Genomic DNA, 22784 nt, shown 5'->3' with positions numbered 1-22784 from the left:
TACAATGGAGGTTGGTGGGGTCCAGTGTTGTTTGGTTACCAACATTTTTCAAAATAACTTATTTTTGTGTTCTGCAATACAAAGTTTTCGGGTGAATTATGTCTTTAAATATATATTTTTTTGCATTAAATGATTGTGTTTCCAGTGTTGCTGCTGTGACTGTACTGCTCCTCAAAGTCCACATTTTTAATTCCAGTTTACTGGAACAGGTCCCCCTATTGCATCACTTCGGAGAAACCAGGTGATAAGATGTTGCAGGCAGGTCTACATAAGGCACTCGTACCGCACTGGCAATCCTACAAAATAATCTGAATTGTTCCTTTAGAAGCTCTACAATGTCTAACAGGTTGTTCTCAGCTGCTCTTCTATGCCTGTTCAGTATAAGTCAGGCCAATGTCTTAAAGTGCGAAGAGGTCACAAAACCACTCATCCTGGAAGATGTCTACAAAAGTGTAAGTGCACTATTTTTGTCAATTAAAATGACATACAACATTTGTCTAATGGTTAGCCATATCTCAATTGTCAGACTGTTATTGCATTGCTGTTTTATCTTTTAACCAGATCATGGGGAAATGGATCTTCCTTGAGGGCATAGCTGATCACCATTTGTTCACAAGCATTCTGAACACTCTGAACAGCTCGTGGATATTTTTTGGTCCCGGTTCTCATGCAGACACATTCACCATCAGTCAGGGGAACATGCTGTAAGAGTTTAGAACAATACGTTCCTTGTTAACATGTTCTGGTTAACTCAATATGACCAGTGTTTTCAATAATTTACTAATATTTGATTAACTGACCCCATTAGAGCAGGAAAGTGTGATTATCAGACCGATAACACAACTGTTAAAGACAGTACACTTTACCGTATTGGTAAGTTAACTAAACATGTTTTATTTCATTTAAGAAACTGATTTTCTGAGTTTTAATACAATATATACTGTTTTTGGTTCATAGAGAATGACACATTGACAGAGGGCAAATTGTTACCGTCATGTTCTGACTGCTTCACCATGAGCTTTATCAGCAAAGTAAAAAATGAGACCATTAAGTCGCTCTACTTTTTCAGTAAGTTACGTATGGTGTGTAGACTGTTCATAACATTAGATTTATCTGGATTCGAAGAAATGGCTTCAGGCTAGACCTAGACTAAAATTAATGTTTGAGCCGTCTTTACTAATAATAACTTGCCCTGACACCTTAAAACATGTCATTGCCCTCTTTTTGTCTCAATATACACACCATTAATGTCTTTTTTATCAGGCATTTTATAAATGCCACTTGAATATTTGAGTTTCACAAGGTCTAGTTCTGGCCTAAGCTAAGCCATGTCTGTAAAATCGGGCCATTATTCACAAAGTTAATATATATTCAGTGATTGACAGTGTTGAAAAACAAATTTAAGATATGATATTTCTCCTTTGATGCTACAGAGAGACAAAGTCCCCAAAATGAAAACGATTTGGCCTTGTACCGGAAACAAGCTGAGTGTCTTGGATTCAGAAGAGAACCCCAGTACTCATATGATGGTGTAACAGGTGTGGGCAAAATAAAGACTATGATTCATTTTAGACATTTTTTCTTTTCTCAAAATATAAACTCAATTACAATGTAAATTACATGAAATGTTATTCTTTTATTCTCATTGCAGAATTCTGTAATGTGGAAAAGACTGACCAGAAGAATGTGGACGAATCAGGTTAATTATCAGCGCTGGAACCTTTTAGAAATGACAGAAAATAAAATTATTATAAAAAAATAATGCTTTGTATTTCTGTCCTTGTGCGTGTTTTAATAAGCCGTTTACAGTAATAAGATAAGTATGTCAAACTAACCCCTCATCACCATAAAGACATAATTTGAATTGCACAAATATCTATCATAGATGTCAGATGGTTTAGAATATGAATATTTTAAAATGTTATTTTTACTTAAATGTCTGGTTTCGCTAGAAATAAATGTATTTACCCTCTGGAGTTGTGTGTCTTTCATCTCTAAAGGAGAGTTGTGTGATTTGCATCTCACTTTACCAGTGTAGACCTACTGTATGGTCATACAGTAGATAATACTTACTACTTGTATCAATTTCGTCCTAAGGTTTATTTATTAATAAGTTTTTATATGTATAAAAAAGAAGGTTTAATAAGAGGGTTGTAGTAAAAAAAGTAAAAGAACACATATGAAGACGTTTAAGTTCATAGTTAGGAAAACCACCAGAGGTCGTTGTCTCTTCATACATTCCTTAAAGGGATACTTAAGCAAAGAAGTGAAAATTCTGTCATCATTTACTCCAAATCTGTAATCCACAAAAATTAATCTGTTAAAAAAAATCTCAAATTATTCCTAGATGATCCACCATCAGTTAAAAAGATTATTAATTTTACAAGCAGCCAAACAGATATGTTTGAAACTAAAATCACAACAAGCAAGCAAATGATTAATGTTTCAATACAATTTTAATCTCACTAATAATAAAATAGAAGATGGTAAAGTTGAAGTATACAAAGCACATTGTTATCTTTTATATTGCAATGAATAACATCCACTGCTGGTAAACTGTAGATATGAAATACGTTTAATGGTCGATTGCAGTTGAAAGACAATAGTCTGTGTTGATCTGCAAATGTGTTACTTTTATAACTGGTTAAACTTTAACTTTAAATCCTTAAATTGTGCACGTGGGAAATCCACATGTTGTTTTCATTATTTGTGAGTGTTTTTTTACTTTCCATCTTCCCAGCTCACAATTACCTGAGTTTGATCCAGCAGGTAGATTTCTCATAAATATGCATTAAACTGATAAATATGCATGAACCGGACAGGTGGAGGGTGGTGCTATTTGCTGTCTAGAGGTGTGATCGGATTATATTGTACACGCTGTATATTGAGATTGGTGTCGACGCGTTGACAGGAATTTACTCGGTGTGGTTTGGAGAGATGAGCGTCACTTTTTTAAAATGACTTGCTCCACATGGTAAAAATAATCCATCGCTCCAAAACGCCAGGAAACAGAAGTTTCGTTTGAGGAGTATACGTGCCAAAATATTAGGCTACCTGTAGTCTTGTATTCCAGGGAAATGAGATGAGGCCCAGTAAAGGAATTGTTGTACTTTTTATGGGTTTTTTGGGATGTTTGTTGATGTTAACCTCCAGGCAAATTGCGCAACCAGGTGAGTGCGATTATACTGATGAATCAACTGCTGTGGGTGATGTGGCATTTATTGTCGGGAACAGTTTTAAAGTATGTGAATTGATACTTGGTGTAAGGTGGTGGATGGTTAAAAAATGGTCCATGTGGTCCCTGAGTTTTGACAGATGTAAGCTTAGAGCGAAAATACATGCTCCCTCTTAGATAAGAGAGTTCCAATGATACGTTTTGGGATTTTTTAATTATATTTTGTGTAGGTAAATGAGCCTAAAATGTATTTTGCCATGACTTATTATAGTAGAAGCAAAGTAACCATGTTTTTGGTGGATTGATAACAATTTGAATTATAATGGTTTCACTGTAAATACAACGTTTGAACTAAAGCAAAACCATGGTGGATTTGTGGTTACCATCGCTTTACTGCAATTGGTTACAATGGCTCAACTAAACCATGGGCAGTATTCATTAACATGTAATTTTCTAATCAAAATATTAAATAGATTGAATTTAAGTGTAATATTTCAATGTTTTATTGCTTTTTGAGTTATTCTTAAATAATTATTTAACAATCATTTTACTTTATATAGTTGACTTTGGCCACTTAAGTACCTTGTGGCAGTTAAAGGTGTCATGAATTAAGACATCAATTTTAACCAAAGCTTTTGTTATATAAGAGGTAATCAGATTCAAGCGAATATCCTGTAAGTGTCAGAACTGAATACGCCCTTGTTGCTGAAATGTTACTGCAAAGGTAAGATATATGTTATGTTTTACATAAAGTTCATTGCATCCTTCCAACAGTTTGCTGAGCCTCTGAATCAGAGGTTTGAAAACAAAGTTATTGTGTGTGAGTGACGTGTTTTACTCAGACCGCTCCGCTTCTTTGTTCTATGACACCCATCACTGAATACATATAATACTTTTACACAAAACCAAAGATATTATCTAGTGATTATGCAGAATAATTAAAAAATTGGAACATCTTGGAAAGAGTATAGCGTCTTGATGGTCATCAAACTCTATCGTATGCTGAATGGAGAGAGACTGGTGACAGCAGTAGCGGAGTTTTCGGGAATTTAATGATCTTTTATTTTCTCGCATAACAAAAGAACATGTTCAAATTTAGCTCCAGAAAACACTTACAGCGGTTTCCTGAAATCCCATCCTTCTTAATTTCTTGTTGCCCATCTCATATTTTTGCATGACCGTGTCCCTTTAGGGTTTCCTTAGAGCACTTGTAATCGAGATTTGTTCATCTGAAAAAGTGTATCTACATAAAGGTGATCCAATCCAGTTTTGCTTTTAAAATCTGTCTCAAAAGTAAAATGGATTATCTTGGTCCTGGATAGCAAAACATGAGACTTCCAAATCCAGATAATTCTGATCCAGGTTAAACGTTTTGAACAACAGGCCCAGTGTTTTATAAAATGTAATCTGAATCAAATCGATCCCACAGATCGATTTTACGTTTATGCCAGTTTTTTAAAGCAAGATTTGATTGGATCACTCTGATCCAAATACTAAATTTCAGGATTACCAAATCCTGTTTACCACGGCCCAGTTTTTCATTATTTTTGTCTGGATCAAAATTGAACGGGAATGTCTTGGACTGTCTTCATTAAATCCACTTGGGATCTATCTTCCTTCTCAATCACTGTAGTGAATTCCAGAACAAATATTTCCTCTGCAGGAGAATTTTGCTCCCATTATTCTTAAATCCTAGTCTGTGTAATTGTGGCCTCTCCATCTGCTTCTATGCCCTCCATGCCATGCAGAGCTTCTGCTTTTTCTCCTCCTATGATATCAAGGACCATATCGGTGAAATCACCCCTCTTATATGGCTTGTTACCTGTCTGGTGGGTCTTGGCTTCAGTGAGGTCTTTCGTTGTCTTGGCCCTGAGGTTCTTCCATTGCAACATCACTTGTTTTATGGTCCTCTTTTTGCCAGCCCCCATGGCATTGACATGATTGGTTATATCCTCCCAAATGTTGTGTTTTTTTGGTCACTTCTCCACCCTTTGGAGAGCTGGAGCCTCCTACTATCTAGGCAAATTGGCCCTAACACCCTCCAGAAGTGCACAGATTTCTGCCACAGTGAAACTTGGCCCTTTTGAGTCCATGGTTCCAACTCTTGTTTGGTGTCGCCAACACTGATCTTAAAAGCCTTGAGCATCATTGCTTTGGCTTGTGCTCAATTAGGCTTACACCAATCACCTCATTGCTGGTTAATGGGTGACACCATCTGAAACACATCGTGTCTTTGCACCCATTTCTCATAGCCTACAGAGGCATCCATGTGGCGTGTATTGTTCATCGTTACCGTAGGAGAAGGTAGCGTCAAAGGGTAAATGCAGAGCGTGCCAAACCACTCAAGCAATACACATCAGAAGAATTGTATGCCATTTTCGCTTTGGGAGAGATGACATTAAGGACATTGCAGATCTTGTCAGGCCAACACCCCAACACCAAACCCAAAGGAGTTTTTCGCTCTGCGTTTTTACGCATGTGGGACTTTCAACCAAGTAATTGGTGACAACATGTGAGTGAGAAAAGCAACCGTGAGTAATGTGTTGAAGGCTATGTCTGTAACACTGAGCACTCTGATCAATCAATTTGTTTCCTTCCCAAGGACGACCAGACTAAGCACAAGTTTTTTCAAATGGGGAACATGCCTAGCACTATTGGTGCTATTGATTGTGCATATCCAAGCACCTTGTGAAAGGGAGTTGGAGTATGTCAATCGAAAAGGGAGGCACAGCATCAACATCCAGCTTGTGGCCAACGCAGACCTCATAATAACCGACTGTGTTGTGGAATGGCCAGGGTCTGTTCATGATGCACATATTTTAAGAGAAAGTGCTCTATACAGAGAGCTTCAATCCCACCGATCAAATGGCATAGTATTGGGGGACATCGCGTATCCACTCCAACCATGGCAATGACCCTTTTTCCACTTGCAAACACACCTGAGCAGTCACGCTTCAACTCCTCACATTGCAAAACAAGATGTGCCATTGAATGCTTAAATCGAGTCCTGAAGAGACGGTTTGTGTGTCTTTTCTACTTGCGAGTATAACCCAAGGTGGGATGAAACATAATCCTCGCCTGTATTGTTTTGCGTAACATCGCCAACGGGCGTCATGTCTCCCTTGAATACGATTTTGATGAACCTGAGCCTTATGTAGAACCAGAAGAGCTGTAATGTTCTTTACTAATGAAGGACAGAAAGGACATTTAATTAGAGATGCAATTGTGAGAAATTACTTTTAACTAGGCTTCTGGAAAAGTATATTTGTTGTCATTGCCATTAATATACTGTGGAATTATAGAGCTGTGAGCAACCGTGACATTTATTTGACAGCTGATAGCTTTGAGATTTTAGTTTTTTTACCAGTGTTGTTTACCAGATCTCATTAGATGTGACGTGGTTCATATATGCTTCATATATGAAGAAATGTATGTAACATCAGTAAACATTGATTTTGTGATCATTCACTTAAAAAAAATGATTTCTGATGTTATTTGGATCGAAAAATAACACCTGAATCAAGCCTTCTGATGGGATCAGGATCATCCTGTTTTTTGGATCAAATAGATGCCAAACCGAGTTCAAAGATTTGAAATGATCCAGATCAAATGTAAAATCGGATTACACGCTCTGATCTTAGTTCGGAATCCCTCTTTTGCTTTTGAAAAACTAATTTCCAATATTCGATCCAATCCGTGATCCAAAATTCTACTGGATTACTTTTGAGATACTGGGCCCAGGACATTTGACACCTTTTGGTTGGTTCTGTGTTTCAGAGAACGTACCGTTGCAGCTCAGTGTGGTGTATGAGAGATTACTACAGGCAGAACAACGCGGGGAGGCCTTAACGCATGATTTGAGTAAAGTGCTGGCTCAACTTCGAAGCCGCAGCGCTCCTTTGAATCTCACATGCAACCAAACCACAGGTAAACCAACAACCACATTTTTTTAGTAATATTGCGTCCGCTTGCTTATGCAGTACCACAATTATCTGTCTTTCAGCTAGAATGGATAAGAGGGAACTTCCAGGCTTTAACTCTTCACAGCCTAATGCCCTTCTCCACTTACCCCACCTGAAACAGCACACGGACAGTCTGAAACCCATCATTCACCTGGGGCAAGGACGCTCTGGAGGTAAATTTACTTCTACGGTATAAGTGCCATTGCTTTATACTGTTTTGTTCACAGTTCAGATGCAGATTTTTTTCTCAATTATATAGTTCCTTGTATGATAACATTTGCTTAATCCTTTTATGTAATCGTCATTGTATACACATACCAAAACACAATGTCAAATGTTTACACAGTGCCCCTGGTGATAGGAGTTCCTACCGTTCCCAGGCAGAAACAAAGTTACCTAGTGAACACGCTCCAATCTCTCTTATATGACCTCTCACCTGCCGAGAGGAAGGATATTGTCATTGTAGTGTTTGTTGCCGAGGTAACCCGTCCTTGGACTCTCTGTCCTCTTAAACATCCCTCTGCCATATCTGTTTAATTACTTTCTTTTTTACTATTCAGTAGCCTTTATTCACACTCGTGAAGTATGATTTGATATTGGTGGTCAAAGTTCCAAATGTGTCCAAGATCTGTTTTTAATAATTTCCCAACTGAATATCTTGTGAACTAAAAGAGACTACTAAACTGTTAACTTACTTTTTGATCTTTTTTAGACGAATGCAACGTTTGTGAACAGTCTTGTACAGAATGTTCAGAACAAGTGAGTTTGTTCATCTTAGCTTTGGTTTTGGGTTCTGAAAGATCAATATTATTATGTAAGAAATTGTTCAATAAGTGTATTTCTGTCTGTGCAGTCTCCCTGATGATGTCACATCCGGGATAATAGAAGTCATCTCGCCCTCTCTTCACTATTACCCAGACTTGACTGACCTCAAGGAAACTTTTGGGGATTCCAAAGAGCGAGTCAGGTCAGACTTTAACTTTTCTAAAACATAAATGCGTGTTTACTTTCCAAATGCAATGAACACATTAGATAGTATTTGATTTTTAACTGTATTTTAATGCAAAGTATTGGAGGTAGATGTGTTGTGTGTTAGGCGTTTTCAGCATGGGTTAATGAATGGATGAAATATTGAGTTTTAGAAAAGTAATTTTAGAATAATCTTAAGGATAATTGATAATAATGTTCACTTTTAATAATCGTTTTTTTGGGGCTTTAGATGGAGGACCAAGCAGAACCTGGACTACAGTTTTCTCATGCTGTATGCCCAAAATAAGGGAAACTTATATGTCCAGGTGAGGACCCGAACGTTGTGATGTTGCAGATATCAACTCTTAAAGGGATACTCCTCCCAAGATGAAAATTATGTCATGAATTACTTAACCTCAAGTAGTTCCAAACCTGTATACATTTCTTTGTTCTTTTAAACACAAAAAAAGATCTTTAGAAAAATGCTAGCAACTGAGATTTTCTTGGGTAGTCAAAGTTGCCCCAGAACTGATTGTTTTTATAAAGTCTTCAAAATATGTAATAAACTACTGCTTAATGTTTCATTGCCTTTATCTTTACTTTTGTTTGCTTGTGTAAATGTCTTTCAGCTGGAGGATGATATCATAGCAAAGCAAGGATATATAGAAGAAATTAAAACATTTACACAGGAGGTGCTTTCCCAGGAGTGGCTTTACCTGGAGTTTTCACAGCTGGGATTCATCGGTCGGTGTCTGGATCAGTCCTGTTTGCAAACCTCTCCCATTTTCCTCTTTAGGAGTTTCATTTGGGCAGTTTCTTTTACACCGTTTATAAAATACCTTATTGTGGCTATTGTGCAATGTCAGTTTTGAAGTCAACTGTATAGTTTGCAAGAGCGTAAAGAAAAGAGTTCATAGCACGAAGGGATAGTTCACCCAAAGAAAATATTTCATTGTTTACTCGCCCTCATATCATTCTAAACCTGTATGATTTTCTTTTACACAAAAGAAGATATTTGAAGAATGTTGTTAACCAAACGACATGGGCCCCCTTGGACATCCATTCTTCATGTCTCTTTTTGTTCCCCAGAAGAAAGAGTCAAATGCAGGTATTGAATGGCATAAGTGTGACATGAGTAGTTTCTGGTGAACTATACCTTTAAGTTTTATGTCTCATAAGCTGGAAAAGGAGCTGAAAGAAATGAGACATGATCTTTCATGGTTGGAAAATCAAAACTTGTTATGCAAGAATGTCCCTCATGTGCTTTCCTCGTTCTTGGTCACAGCCACAGCATGATCATAATCAACATCATTTTGTTTTGATGCAGTGCAACTGTGGTAACATACCACTCCTTTTTTTTAAAAGGTGCTCTGAAAGGTTCTTCCAAGCCGTAGACGAACCTTTTGGATTCATAAAGAATCTTTAACATCCGTAGAACCTTTCTGTTTCACAAAAAGTTCTTTGTGGCGAAAGAAGGTTCTTTAGATTATACAAAAGTAAGTAGGAGATGGTTCTTTAAAGAAACTTTGTCTGAATGGTTCTTTGTGGATCGACGTTTAAGCATCTTTGTTTTAAAGAGTGTTCTCTCAGCTTCCATATAAACCGTATGCTATTAGCAATTGTTATATAAACTTGTAACCTAATTGTATTACTGAAATTGTGTGTTTTTAATATTTCAGGCAAGCTTTTCCGGTCATCGGATCTGCCAATGATTGTGGAGTTCATTTTGATGTTCCACAAGGTCAAGCCTATTGATTGGCTCCTCGATCACATCCTGTGGGTCAAAGCATGTAACCCGGAGAAAAATTCTGTATGCGATGTTATGATTTTTTGTCTTTTGTTTGTTTACTTGATGTAGAGATTTTATTTTTCATCATTATGATTCTATTTGTATAGGCACACTGCAATATAGAGAAGGCCAAACTAAAGAGAACCTACAAGCCATCTTTGTTTCAACACGTTGGTTTGCATTCGTCCCTGGAGGGGAAAATGCAAAACCTAAAAGTAAGAAAAACTTCCTCTTCCGGTGAGCCACCTACGAGGTTGAATTTAACTTGTGATACTGATTCCAAAGATAAAGAAAACCATAAGGGAGTTCTTCAGGATTTGGGATTGAGTGCATCTGTGTGTTTGTACATTGTAGGATAAAGACTTTGGGAAACAGGTGTTGTTCAAATCCCATCACAACCCACCTGCAGAGCTCAGCAGCAGTTTGAAGCACTATCAGACGCACACTCTAGAGGGGGCGTACAGAGGAGAGGACTTCTTCTGGGGTCTCACACCCAAAAAAGGAGATTATATTGTCATCACGTTTTCTAATCCTCAAACAGTCAAAGGGTGAGGCAGCACAACTAGTGATGTATTTGCTGAGAACACTTTTTCTACACATTTTCCATCAAAATGCCATCAAAGATAAAAAATGCATTTCAGTTTATAATCGAAAGAAATGATTCGCTTCTTCAAATTGAAATCCATCGCTTTTGATTTAGAAACGGATGGGGCTGAATAAAGAAGCTGAAAGTAAAGCCATTGTAAAAGTCGGCCGATGGTGGCACGTTAATTCACTTGATATTTAAAATCTTAACCCAATTAGGATTTGTGAGTTAAGTTCCGAATTTGTATTTCGTGTTGAATGTTTGGGATGGGCGGTCACCTTTTAGTCTTCCACCTAATGCCAGGGCTTATATTGTTAAATATCGCATTGTTTGTGTAGACATCTATGTAAATAGAAATCCTTATGTAAGGGTTTTCTGAGTTTCTGTTTCCCTTATTCCTCGGAGCAGGATATTCTATACTGACCGTATTTGTTTAGCAACTGAATACACCGCTTAAGCTCTGTCTTTTAAATCCCTAAATTAAACATATACAGGATATATTATTGGTGTTTTAGAAATAGATGACGTGGTCTTATGAAGAAACGGAACATTCTGAATATCAAACATAATCTATGTCATCAGCCCAGCCCAGACAAATTAATATTTCAAATGAGTTGTAAATGTTCTGTTGTTTGTACTTTGTTCTAACATTTGTGCAAAACAGGAAGTGCTTCGGAAACAGTGTAGTTTGCGTACTGCAATATTGTTTATCCTGTAGCAGTTTCTCAGACTTCTTCAGTTATTTATTCAGTACCATTTTAATATGGCTAGAGAAATAAATAAAATATTCCTCTTAAAAAGCAGTTTGAAAGGATGTTTAAAGTTTAGTAGTTCACTGTCCTGTCATTATTTATTCACCCTCTAGACATTTTAAAACTGTATGACTTTCTTTCTTCTGCAAATTACAAAAGCAGATATTTTGAATAATGTTGTTTACCAAAAACCGTTGACGAACATTCTTCAAAAAAATATATTTTGTGTTCTACAGAAGAAAGAAATTTATACCGGTTTGAAATGACTAGAGGGAGAGCAAATGATGACCGAATTTTCATTCTGTTTTCAACTTATACCTCATCATGTATAAAACAAAACACCACTATGACCGAAACAGATTTTCTATTAGGCTAGTGTGTATGTTTTTGTTCATCTTTTCTTTGTATGTTAAATTTTGTTAGCATGTTCCTTTTCTTATTCCATCTATTTGTAGGTTCCTTTTTCGAAGTGGTAATATTGAAACAAATGGAGACCGGTTTTATAACACAACAGTGGAAGGACTACCTGTTTATGTAAGTGATATGCCATTGTTTTCGGATTAAATAAAATATTTTGGTCCTTGCATTGTCAAACTGCAAATTAACATCAAAGGTCACTTCAGGTAATAAATATGGTTAACAGTAAAACTTTGTTGCAGGGTTTAAAAAATTTGGTACACGGCTAAATAACAATAAAACATTTCTGGTGTGGTTGTATGAGACTACACCCATTCCCTCCTATATATTTCTGTTTTACTGTATTTGTTAGCCTTATTAAATCACATCTCAGAAACAAAAAATGGTAAAGTCAGAAGCCTTTGCTTCTTTAAAATCTTGTCCTTCATCTACCTCCTCACGGGGACATTCTTTCATTAAGGAAGTTTATCTTTTAAATGTATCTGCACCAAAGGGCTCAGCAGTTGTCTTGAGTCTGAGTGTTTTTACAGAGCACTGTGAAGGAGAAGGTGGAAAGAGGTGAACTCCCCTGCTGTAAACCTTCAGCTGATGGCTTTGTTGTGATAGGTACGCAACCATTTTGTTTTCCTGTTGTCTCTTTCCGTCACGTATTTGTAAAATTTGTTTGAATACAAAAAGCTGAATGTCATGTTCGTTGGAAGGTGAACAGGTTTCACTGGACTTCCTTAATGACACATTAGTTATTGATCTTGTCAGATTTATTATACTCTGTTTTTCATTGACTGACTAGGTGTGAGTACACAGGCATGTGTTTGCAGGTTTCAAGATTTTCATAAACATATAAAAATTTGAAGAAGAAAATGTGTGGTGAGCCCGATTTCATTGAGAGGTGCCTCATTTTTGATTAAACTATCTAAATTTGTGGTGTATGATACAGAATGGAGAAAACACAAATAATGGTTTAGATATTTGACCAGAGCATATTACAGATTATGGGATGTCTTATAAAATACACTGAAAAAAACTCACCGAAAAACAAATAGGAAATAAAGCATACATTTTTCAAGTTTATTAATATTTTGTTGATTCTCTATTATTTTTTAAGTAAGTTTTGTGCATATGGTGTATGTCATTTTTGCCAAACCTCCTTAAATTCTTTTCGAAGGTAATTTCTAGTTTGTACAACTACCACATGTCACACATACAAAAAGTGTATCCAAATTGTCAATGTTTTTGAAACGGGGAATGACGGCAATGTCCAAAGTTGGATATCTCCAGGTCAATTGCCTACCGTACGACAAGCAACAGCGATAATCCAAACTAAAAAATGTAATACATTTTTTAAGGTGTTGACAAAGCATATAGGTCAAATTCATGCAAAATAAAATGTTTTTTTTTTGTGAAGAATACAGAGTGTGATCAGAAGTCGAAATTAATAAGTAAAATTTTTATATGATGTGTAAAGAGTCTAATGGTATTGTGTGTAGGTTCTTTTAAGAATGGAGTGGCTGCAGGCGATATAGATGAAGAACTTCAGCAGTTATCTGCCATACGCCTCCTGGTTCATTCTGATTCTGATGTCTGGGTTCTTCTCAGCGAGGTAAGTTGTTTTGTTCATATACAGACAGACACACTGTCATCTGCTTTACTATCCTTTAGATATGCAACTAACCGTGCCTTTTCCAGGAGGGGCTGAAAGTCTTGAAAGGAAATTGTTTGCTATAGAGAAGAGTGGAAAAGAGCGTCATAAAGGCCAGTAAATCACTGGCCTTTATGACGCATGTTGGGTTTATTGCAGTATTGCAGGATACAGGCAACAGTTTTCCCATTTAACTAAACCAGTTTTGGATAAGAAAAATAGAATAAAATATGTATGAAAATATAGAACTGAAGACGTTAAGTTTGTTACAAAATAGTTTTCTACAGATTTTAGCCTATGCAACCAGTGAGTAAAGTACTGCCATTGAAATTGCGTGTAATTTTGATATTTTGATTAAATCAGATGTCACTAAAAAACAAAAGTGGGACATTTTGGGGAGGGTTCATTCTGTTTTAATTAGTGGAATGAAGATTTTTATGAAAATCCTTAAGTGAATTGTAGGTAAAAATAACATAAAAAATGCTTATTTTTTATTAACATTGACAGTTCATGTAATTTCTACTTCAGATGTCACAAAAAACAGAAGCATCATTTATTTAAAGTTTTTTTACTCTGTTTTAATTATTGGAGTGAAATATTAATGAAAATCATGTTTTCAAATTTGGGGTGAAAAACATAAAAACAGCTTATTTTTAGGTAAGTGCGGTAGAAAATAACATAAAAATCACCAAATAAATATATATATATATACATTATATAATATAATAAATATATCTTTAAATATTTCTCATTTATTAAAAAGAAAAAATATAGTTTGACATTTATTTAAAATATAAATGGAATCCCAAACTAGCCAAATTTGTCCACTAACGGCAGATTAGTGCAGTTATTAAAACTAACACCACTTGTTGGTTAATCAAAAAAGATTTCCTCCAAATTTCATAATAACATAATGCACTTGCACACCCTGACATTCCTAACACCCACATAGCTAGCAAACTGTCACATGAATACACCCAAAACTAAGGACAATGCCATTGTCATATATACAAAACCAGTTCAGGTTAGGGCTTGTTATGGGAGATTATTGTTTAAACTTCTAATCTTGTTCTCCAGCTAACCTTGCAGTCCTTTGTGTAGAACAGTTTTTTTTTATTGAAACACTTCTGTATATGTTTGCATCTGAAATTGAATTTGAAGCTATTTATTCTCTTTAGTAAAGTGTGCAACCTTAAAAAGGCAGAAAGCCTCAGATAAGTCTATGATCACAGTCACTGTGCAATTTGCATGTGTTTGCAATGCAAAGTTCTTGTTCATTCAAATTCATTCTGGCTAAAACTCTCAGCCAATGGGTTAGAAACGACCCTCGGAAGACTCCTTCTGTTTTAAACACTGCTAAAGCTTTCTGTTTAACAAGTCCTTTTACATTTTAAGTTTTGTTATATACAGTAAGCAAGGGTTTAATGTATTTTAACACTGGTGACACATATTCTCTGTTTAGTTAAAACTTCCAGCTGTGACACAGTATCTAAGGTTTGCTTAAAAGTTACTTCTCTCTGACAGATCCTGATTAAAGTTTGATGAGAAGGAGAGAGCACAGAAATCGGAGCTGCATGGTAACACGTCATCTCGTGATGTGGGCAACAGTGCACCCTGTTGTTCTGGGAAAAAACTTTCTTGTTGAAGGACAAACACTTAGGCTACTGCACAATGGGATCTTTTCCTCATTAAGTGAATGAAAACGTGTTTTCTTTCTCATTTGATTGTTGCAGTCCATGAAAGTTGTTAAATTATTTGTTGTTTAACTTATTCTGCTTTGTTATGGTTTCTTGGTGATAATTGTCATTCTATTACAACAATGACAAAGCTTGCGAGGGACCATGCAATAAAGAAATGTTACTGTTTTATATACATGTTAAGTATGAAAACTTTTGACATTCATGCTCATGTCAGAGAACACCTCATTCTAACAAATTACAATAATACCAGCAGTTTGTAATGCAAAATTGTCATGTCATCATTTTATGTGTTTATGCTGTTTTTATGTCAAATTTTTTAACCCCAAATAGATAAGATATCTATCATCTTTTTGGTGATCAACATATAGCCAACATAGTATGAAAATGTTTTATATTGAAGTAGCAAAATGCCATTAAAATTGCACACAAGAATTTATCACATTAATCCACAAAATTATGTAATTTAGGATCCTGACAATTTTGTGAAAGTTTACCAGGCTAATATAGGGTACAAACGCTGTGACAAATATTGTATTGGTACTACATCACAAAGTGAAAGATGACATCCACATGCAATTTAAATACCTAACCACAGGAAAGGAAGGCAAGTGGATAATAATGCTACTTCATTGAACTCAGTTCCTCACTTCATTGAAGAGAGCAGATGTCCTGACATCATTCTATATTACAATGTGGTCTCAGGGGGTTTGCAATAAGGCCTGAAGTTCCTCATTTCCTGATTCAACTGGTGGAATATGTGTAAACCAGAATAGATGTGAGGTGACCAAATGAAGAACAAACACACAGGGTCCTAAAAAGCAGAAGGATTTAGTAACCACAGCAAATGATATATTATTTATTAAAACTGGCATTTCGAATGTCACACAATGGTAAAAGTCTACAGAAACACAAAGTTTAAAATACTCAGAGGCCCAGATGTAATGCATTTTAGAATACTCCCTTTGGTAGCACCACGTAGGTTTTATACCTGGAATTGTTTTCTCCCAACTTCATCCAGTGCTGATAAAGAAAAACAGTTCAACAGAGAGCAACTGTTATGTCATTACAGCTGTGCTCTGACCCACAATGCAACAAGAAATTAAATATTTGAATATATCTTTTGAAACGATGAGTTTTTTTGTCATGACACACTAAAAAGTATTGTTTAAAACCTGCCTTAATATTGCATTACAGCATAATGTACCTATAATGTTTTTTTACACATGATCTTTTAGTCAAATTATTTTTTATATTTAGTACAAAGCAACCGAAGACTAAAATGAACACAAACACGGATAATACAAACAATGTTAACTATTTTAGTGGCGTCTATAAAATGAATCCCAGAGGAAACTTAAACGGCTCATATGGCAAGGGTTTACACGCTTGGGTTCGTGGACCAACACAAGAAGGTTTGGGAGAGATACTCTCCTATTTTCGTTTGTTCTTGGAGTCGGTCGTCTGAAACACAGTAGATGCTGACATGAGGTTCTCAATATACTGCCCAAGAACCTGATTCTCTGATTTTAACTTGAGATTTTCTTCTTTAACTGCATCCACTCGAGCTGAGAGATCTACCAGATGGAAAGAGAAGCACAGAGCCCTTATTTATACATGTATACCTTCCTTTATGGTGTTTAACACAGTCAATATGTAAATTGATTATTTAACAGACTGACAAGCAATCACTGAATTTAGAATATATTTTGATGCTTCAAAAATAGCATGATCATCGAAGACATATTCTTTTACCATTTTGCTGTAACTTTTAAACAAGATCAGTCCCAGGTTCATTTTAGTGGATGTATGGAATCAGATGCCCACAAGCTCACACAGGTGTCCAAGCAGAAAAAAACACATGTGTGGTTGATCACATTATACACATATAGACATTCCACTAAGTTTGGCAACCACAAAATGTGTTTTTGTAATACATAAGCCTCTATTATTCTTATTTAATGGCCATTATACATTTTTCAGTGTGGCTTAAGATCCCAAATAGGCTAGTTTTGGGGGCAAATGAACGTCAGTATTTAAGTGTCATGGTTTTGTTACCCTCAAGAGTATTTTGCAGCTCAAGGACCTGGTTTATAAGTCTGGTCTTCTCCTCCAGCTCTGCCTGATTTTCCATGTCACCTGGAAGACAAATGAGATTTAAACAAATTTTAATGGTCCCCATTACCAACACGTGGACCATCAGCTTTTCACCAATAAAACCATTTCATTATTTTAATAGTGTTTTTTGAGCCTTTTTCCCATCTGCCAGGTAACATCTCACCAACAGAACAACCAAAATGGACAGTGAAGAATTATAATTTCCATTAAAACCAATGCATATCCAATTGGTTATTATATCCATTAGACTTTCAGTTTCCATTTATTACAAGTTAAAGATTTCTTTGCAGCATTGCCTCAGTTTCTTACCGTCCATGTCACAGTTCATGGTTAAATGCTTGTCTTCGTCTTTGAAATTCAATGCTGCGACTCAAGTAGACACTCTTCAGGATGCACAACCTGATCGATACTATTAAAACACAAACAGTGAGATTACAAGAGGCTTACAATCATAATATGGAAGATTATCCATCAATCTTACTAAATAACGTATGCATATGAAAAGTAATTCAGTGCATTCCTTTTATATTCATTTCTAGACTATTGCAATCTATAACATCTAAGGAAAGTGCACAAAATAAAGCGCATAGTTTTCCTGTGTTGATGTAAATCAGCAGATAGCGGTTCAGCTGTCGTTAGCTGACCCACAGCTGATCAGATAAACAAACCGATACGCCCTTTGCAGTCCGGTTTTAAATTACAATTCACGTCATTTCCTTAAAGGTAAACATATGTATTAAAAAAGTAAATTTCATATTCTTACCTTTGGAATGTTTAATTAGACCGGCCAAAGAGATGTTTCTCTGCCACAGCGACGTCCGGAGTGTTACGTCATGGACCATGCACCCTTTACATGCCAGGAGCTATACAAATGTTTTAATAGTGTAATCAAAACACTATTTTATTGTGCTGTTATTAAACATGCACCTGTTGAAAACGCAATACAAATACCATATGATCCATCAGTTGTTAACCATTGATAACAAATACAAAACTGTTTTATGTTTAATTCAAGTAGCATTTGATAGTGTTCTTGTGGTCCCCATCCACCAGAAAACATCCCACCAACAGAACACAACAAATTACCTGTAAAGATCCGCAGGGACCATTAGCTCCCATTAAAATGTTATTTTTGAATCCATTGGAATTTCTGTGATGGTTTTATTGCTTTTTTTTTAACTGATGACTGTCACAATGCTAATTAATGTTATTTACTCTTTACAAACATCTCCCCTATGATGGATGTATAAACAACAGCTGAGAGAAAAACATATTCATCTTAGACATAAATGTAGTTGCTGAAGAAAAGAGTACAAATGTAAACTTTTGTGAGCAGCAGTACAATTTCCTTTTGTTTTCTATCTATTATTTCAACTATTTTAATTATATTTCTATTTGTATACTTTTGATGGATGTAGAGGGATAATCGCATTTGACAACACAATGAGCTGAATACAATTTTTGAAGTGCAGTTAGCAAAAATGTGTAACACTTACGTCCTTAAATCAAAACCGGGTATAGACGCACTTTGGGAGGATTTTTATTTCACATTTTCCACATTTCTTAATATGGTATGAAACTGGTAAAAAAACAGGAAAATAAAATATAACATATATATAAAATACTAAACAGATATTTCACTTCCATTCCGTTAAGTGAGAAATCAAAAGCAACATGTTAAGTCTAAAATACAGTAATAACTTAGAAGAACGTATGAATAAACATTTCAAAGACGAGACGAAACAAAAAACAAAATGTCTTAACACTATACAAAAATTAAAACAAAAACCCAATTAAATTGCCTGACATTTAACAAAAATAAAGTTATTCATATAAATACATTTTTGGGAGTTGAAACAGATGTTCCTGTTATGTAGGTAATAAAAAATCATCGGAGAAATTACATAACAGATTATTGCAGACAGTTTATAAATATTAATAATATTAAGTTCATTCAAGCACTGGTTTGAAATACTAATTTCACTGAAATGACATAAGTGTGCTTTGCTTTTAATGTTAAAGGTTTCATGTTTGAAGTCAGTAAAGGTCTAAGGTGTTTTAAAAGAATAGTTCAAAACCGCAACATTTTAACAACCATAATTTCCCCGGACTCCTTATCATCCGCAGAACGATAATGATGGACAACCTCAGTCCCCATTTATTTTCACAAACGGAAAAAGAGCCACGTCAACAGTGCTTTAAAGTTTTTCAATATGTTTCATTGAAGAACAAAAGCAATGGAAATGTGAGTGAATGATGATATCATTTCTTAATCAAACAAGCCTTTTAACAGAGAGAGTATTCTGGAGCTCTTGTAAAACCTTTGGTTTGACTAGCGAGGTCTAGTTTTCTGTAAGGGGAAGATGTTACATAAATGAGGTCTGTGCACTGAAAACATCAAACGCTGTAGGGACACTGATGCTGCTTTAGCTGCTCCGTGTCGCTGAATGTCTGGTTGCATTGAGAGCAGTGATGAGAGTTTCGCTCAGCTCGTTCTCCGGCGTGGATCTGCTGATGTCGTTTCAGGTACTCTACTCGACTGAACCGTTTCCCACACGCCCTGCACTCATACGGCCGTTCCCCCGTGTGGATGCGCTGGTGCCTCTCCAGGTTGCCAAGACGACTGAAGCTGCGGCCGCACTGTGGGCATCTATGAGGGCGCTCGCCCGTGTGAACCAGCTGGTGGCGCTCGAGGGACCGTGAGTGCGTGAACCGCTTACCACAAAGCTCGCAGCGATGCGGCTGTTCTCCCACCTGAACGCATTCGTGGCTCTTGAGGCTCCAGGCGTGGCTGAATGCTCTTCCGCATACAGAGCATTGATACGGCCGCTCCTCTACACCGGGGCACGAGTGATCTGCCAGGTCAGAGGCGCAATTGAAGCCACAGCCGCACCGGGAGCAAAAGTGCAGGATGTCCCCACAGTCACCTCCTGACCCCTCTTCCTCTTTCTTGTTCACAGGGGCTAATGGGAGTTGTAGGTTAGGAGGGTCAGTTCTATGCGATGAGGAGGACACACCCTGCTGTGAGCTGCACAGGCCGTCTAGTCCTATGAACGCAACCCCGGTTCCGCTCACCTCTTGAGAGGGACTCCCCAAGCCAGACTCCGCCTCCTCCCTTTCACGTTCAGCTTTGAGTGCAGTCTCTAGTCCACTAAACTCATCTCCACTGGTTATTTGCTCTTCGGACATAGGCGGCTGTTCCGCCCACACTCCAACGGGAGCAGATTCAAGACAAGTAGAGGCGGGACCCACATCACCTGCAGACATACACAGACAGGTATGTTAATCTTATACTGATCCCTTGCACATTAAAAATGTATACACCCCATCATTTCTGATATTATTTACTCACTCTCATGTCTTTTTTAAAGTGGTGTGCTGCTGATTTTTTGTGAAAACGCAAAGGGAGAGACTTGTGTACTTGCACATATTTCAAACAATGATATTTAGAGACCATGGTTGGAAAGCACTAAAAATAACTACCTGTAAAAGTATGTAGAAAGTTGTCCGATATGATTTATAATAAATATCTTGAAGTCACTTTGTACAGACTCCCATAGTGCTTTCATGGATGCTTTTTCCCACTGTTTGGAGCTTAAAGGTCACGGTCATTATGATTTTTTATAATATTGAAAAAGAGCATGTACATTCTTGAAACAAATCTGACATTTAAGGGATAGTGAACCCAAACATGAAAGAAGAAAGTTGGTAACCGAACTGCACCAAGACCCATTCACTTCTATTGTATGGACACAAAACCAATGCGAGTGAACGGGTGCCAGTTAATAACATTTTTTGAAATATCTTCTTTTGTGTTTGAAATGACAGAAGGGTATGTAAATGATGACAGAAATTTTCTTTTTAGGTGAGCTATACCTTTAAATAAAGCCAGTTGTCCCGAACAAGGCTTTGCAGAGCTTACCGTGGGTGGGACTGGATGTGCGAGGGCTGGTTTCGCTTTGGTTCATCTGTAGAGCCTCTTGCAACAGCCTCAACGAGTCAGTAGGTCTGTAGCTCTCCACCTTCATCCATCATCCCACAACAACAGAATAAAAAAGAGAACAAAGTGTGAAATGTATTACCTTTTGCCATATAAAGAAGAAGAAAAATTAACTAGCAGTGCATGTCAGGACATACTGCATTTACACTAAAAGACAATGTTATTACATGCTTTCAAAGAGACAAGATCGTATTAAAAAAACAGATCTGCACTAAATTACGGTTATAATTATTGTTGTGAATGTGCAAAGTTTGTGATAGCCGATATCATTGAAACCAATTTAAGTTTGCATCATCGGAAAGCTCTTTCATGTGTCCACAGCCACATACATCTCATGTCTCTCCTCTTCACTCCCTGCAGCTGTTTGCTCACATCTGATTGGTTGCTCACCTCCTCTTTAACGCTGGCCGCCTCCTTCCTCTCCCCAGAAGCACGTATCCTTTCCTCCTCCCCCCCTCCTACTCCTCCAGTTGGTAGATGGACACGGAACAGGTCCCTCCTCTCATCCCTCTCTCCTGCAGTCCCCTCCTCCCACGCAACACCACTCCACTCCTTCCCCTGCTTGCCTCCTGAGAGAGAGAAAGAAGGGAGGGGGTAAGAGGGGAGAGAGGAGAACAGGAGGGGGAGGGAGGAATGGAAAAGAGGAGGAGATGAAGGAGACAGAAACCTGAAACTGAGGAGCAGGTCGCCATTATGGTTCCTCACTCCATTTTGACTGCACGGCAAAACACAAGCCAATGAACCGAGGTGGTCTCTGACTTACTTTGGAGATTCGTCCTGCGCGTCTTGCGCGACGCGTCCTCCGTGCCAAGCAGACCGGCAGCGCGCCGACTGGCTGCCCAACACATGCCGTATTTTCGTTCATTTCTCAGCTTATTCTCAGTTAGTCTGAGCCTCAATTTCAGGGCTTCGTTTTCTTTCCTGTTCAGAGAGATTTCCACCAGATAGTCGTTCACCGTGTCCTGGAAGAGTTTGGTGATCTCGCACACTGATGCGCGAACCAAACTATCCATGACAGCTGTCAGGTGCGCTTGAAAGGTCTTTACCGATTCCGCCATGGCTTTATTACCGTTAAATTGCACACATACACCAAGATTTTACAAGGAGCGTAACTTAGTTTCTTTAAATAAATTGTCATATAAACAAATCACTCCAGTAACAAATCTCTCCTTTGATATAAAACACCACCTGTCAAACTTTATGTCTTGACCATCTTTTCAGTTCAAACACCAAGCGTAATTATGACATCAGCTGTCACCCAAAGTAACCCAACTTTGCACACAGCCGGTGGATCAAGCCGTGTTCTAGTCCTCTATCCAAATGTACCCTCTCTACGCTGGCAACCTTAAATTCAAACCTTCAAAAAATTGGGATATCTCCACCAGATAACAGCGACGGTGCTGCCCTCTTTTAAAAATAGATCCGTGTTCATGTTTTAAGTCTTTACGCATTGTCGGCTACAGTAAACGTGCCGCGTCTCATCCTTCTCGGTCTCAACTCAAGAGCTTTTAATTCTCGTCTACAATATTGTTTCCGGATGTCGCGTTCTGCGCATGCGCGTAGCTACCGTAATAACCAAGTAGTAGAAATAGCAAGGCTTAGAAAAGGACACCACCGCCATTAGAAATCAGCATTACTCTTTCAAAGAGCATCTTTGCTTTCACCTAAACCTGCTTTGGA

The 22784-nt window shown here is 37.3% G+C and overlaps 4 protein-coding genes across 5 annotated transcripts; 2 read left to right on the top strand and 2 right to left on the bottom strand.

The window, feature by feature from the left end:
* Positions 1–291: 291 nt before the first annotated feature.
* LOC130438217 (saxitoxin and tetrodotoxin-binding protein 2) lies at positions 292–1976 on the top strand. Its single transcript, XM_056770050.1, has 6 exons — positions 292–452; positions 562–704; positions 809–873; positions 958–1068; positions 1434–1538; positions 1652–1976. The coding sequence occupies exons 1-6, from the start codon at positions 336–338 to the stop codon at positions 1702–1704; spliced, it is 594 nt and encodes a 197-aa protein (XP_056626028.1). The 5' UTR covers positions 292–335; the 3' UTR covers positions 1705–1976.
* A 914-nt stretch (positions 1977–2890) lies between these two features.
* Positions 2891–15256, top strand: zgc:154054 (Alpha-1,3-mannosyl-glycoprotein 4-beta-N-acetylglucosaminyltransferase B-like). Its single transcript, XM_056770290.1, has 15 exons — positions 2891–3170; positions 6953–7102; positions 7179–7310; positions 7484–7617; positions 7850–7896; positions 7991–8104; positions 8357–8432; positions 8736–8850; positions 9786–9916; positions 10003–10110; positions 10250–10443; positions 11689–11767; positions 12181–12256; positions 13138–13250; positions 14814–15256. Exons 1-15 carry the CDS (start codon positions 3083–3085, stop codon positions 14829–14831), a joined length of 1575 nt encoding a protein of 524 aa, XP_056626268.1. The 5' UTR covers positions 2891–3082; the 3' UTR covers positions 14832–15256.
* A 560-nt stretch (positions 15257–15816) lies between these two features.
* scocb (short coiled-coil protein b) lies at positions 15817–17954 on the bottom strand. Its single transcript, XM_056770291.1, has 4 exons — positions 17868–17954; positions 17414–17513; positions 17045–17125; positions 15817–16563 (listed from the first exon to the last, which is right to left on the bottom strand). The coding sequence occupies exons 2-4, from the start codon at positions 17430–17432 to the stop codon at positions 16421–16423; spliced, it is 243 nt and encodes an 80-aa protein (XP_056626269.1). The 5' UTR covers positions 17433–17513; positions 17868–17954; the 3' UTR covers positions 15817–16420.
* Positions 17955–18751: 797 nt separating this feature from the next.
* On the bottom strand, positions 18752–22616 carry si:dkeyp-121d2.7 (zinc finger protein 436). 2 transcript variants are annotated; one of them, XM_056769608.1, is made up of 4 exons: positions 21868–22616; positions 21495–21673; positions 21027–21126; positions 18752–20361 (listed from the first exon to the last, which is right to left on the bottom strand). In XM_056769608.1, exons 1-4 carry the CDS (start codon positions 22160–22162, stop codon positions 19502–19504), a joined length of 1434 nt encoding a protein of 477 aa, XP_056625586.1. In that variant the 5' UTR covers positions 22163–22616; the 3' UTR covers positions 18752–19501. The 2 variants fall into 2 exon arrangements, with proteins under 2 accessions (XP_056625586.1, XP_056625587.1); XM_056769609.1 differs by having other exon boundaries at positions 21772–21910.
* Positions 22617–22784: the final 168 nt, after the last annotated feature.

Source organism: Triplophysa dalaica, chromosome 16 (assembly GCF_015846415.1).
Source record: "Triplophysa dalaica isolate WHDGS20190420 chromosome 16, ASM1584641v1, whole genome shotgun sequence".
Taxonomy (NCBI): Eukaryota; Metazoa; Chordata; class Actinopteri; order Cypriniformes; family Nemacheilidae; genus Triplophysa; species Triplophysa dalaica.
This window is presented reverse-complemented; position numbering and strand designations above follow the sequence as displayed.

Excerpts from the sequence above, each read along its gene's own strand:
- zgc:154054 (XM_056770290.1), top strand. The coding sequence starts at position 3,083 with ATGAGGCCCAGTAAAGGAATTGTTGTACTTTTTATGGGTTTTTTGGGA. Across the intron at positions 7,618-7,849 it reads TTGTAGTGTTTGTTGCCGAG|ACGAATGCAACGTTTGTGAA; the intron begins GTAACCCGTCCT and ends GATCTTTTTTAG. Across the intron at positions 12,257-13,137 it reads TGATGGCTTTGTTGTGATAG|GTTCTTTTAAGAATGGAGTG; the intron begins GTACGCAACCAT and ends TATTGTGTGTAG.
- si:dkeyp-121d2.7 (XM_056769608.1), bottom strand. The coding sequence starts at position 22,162 with ATGGCGGAATCGGTAAAGACCTTTCAAGCGCACCTGACAGCTGTCATG. Across the intron at positions 21,127-21,494 it reads CGGCCAGCGTTAAAGAGGAG|GTGGAGAGCTACAGACCTAC; the intron begins GTGAGCAACCAA and ends TGATGGATGAAG. Across the intron at positions 20,362-21,026 it reads CACATCCAGTCCCACCCACG|GTGATGTGGGTCCCGCCTCT; the intron begins GTAAGCTCTGCA and ends GTATGTCTGCAG.
- LOC130438217 (XM_056770050.1), top strand. The coding sequence starts at position 336 with ATGTCTAACAGGTTGTTCTCAGCTGCTCTTCTATGCCTGTTCAGTATA. Across the intron at positions 705-808 it reads ATCAGTCAGGGGAACATGCT|AGCAGGAAAGTGTGATTATC; the intron begins GTAAGAGTTTAG and ends TGACCCCATTAG. Across the intron at positions 874-957 it reads CAGTACACTTTACCGTATTG|AGAATGACACATTGACAGAG; the intron begins GTAAGTTAACTA and ends TTTGGTTCATAG.
- scocb (XM_056770291.1), bottom strand. Across the intron at positions 16,564-17,044 it reads GCTGCAAAATACTCTTGAGG|ATCTCTCAGCTCGAGTGGAT; the intron begins GTAACAAAACCA and ends TCCATCTGGTAG.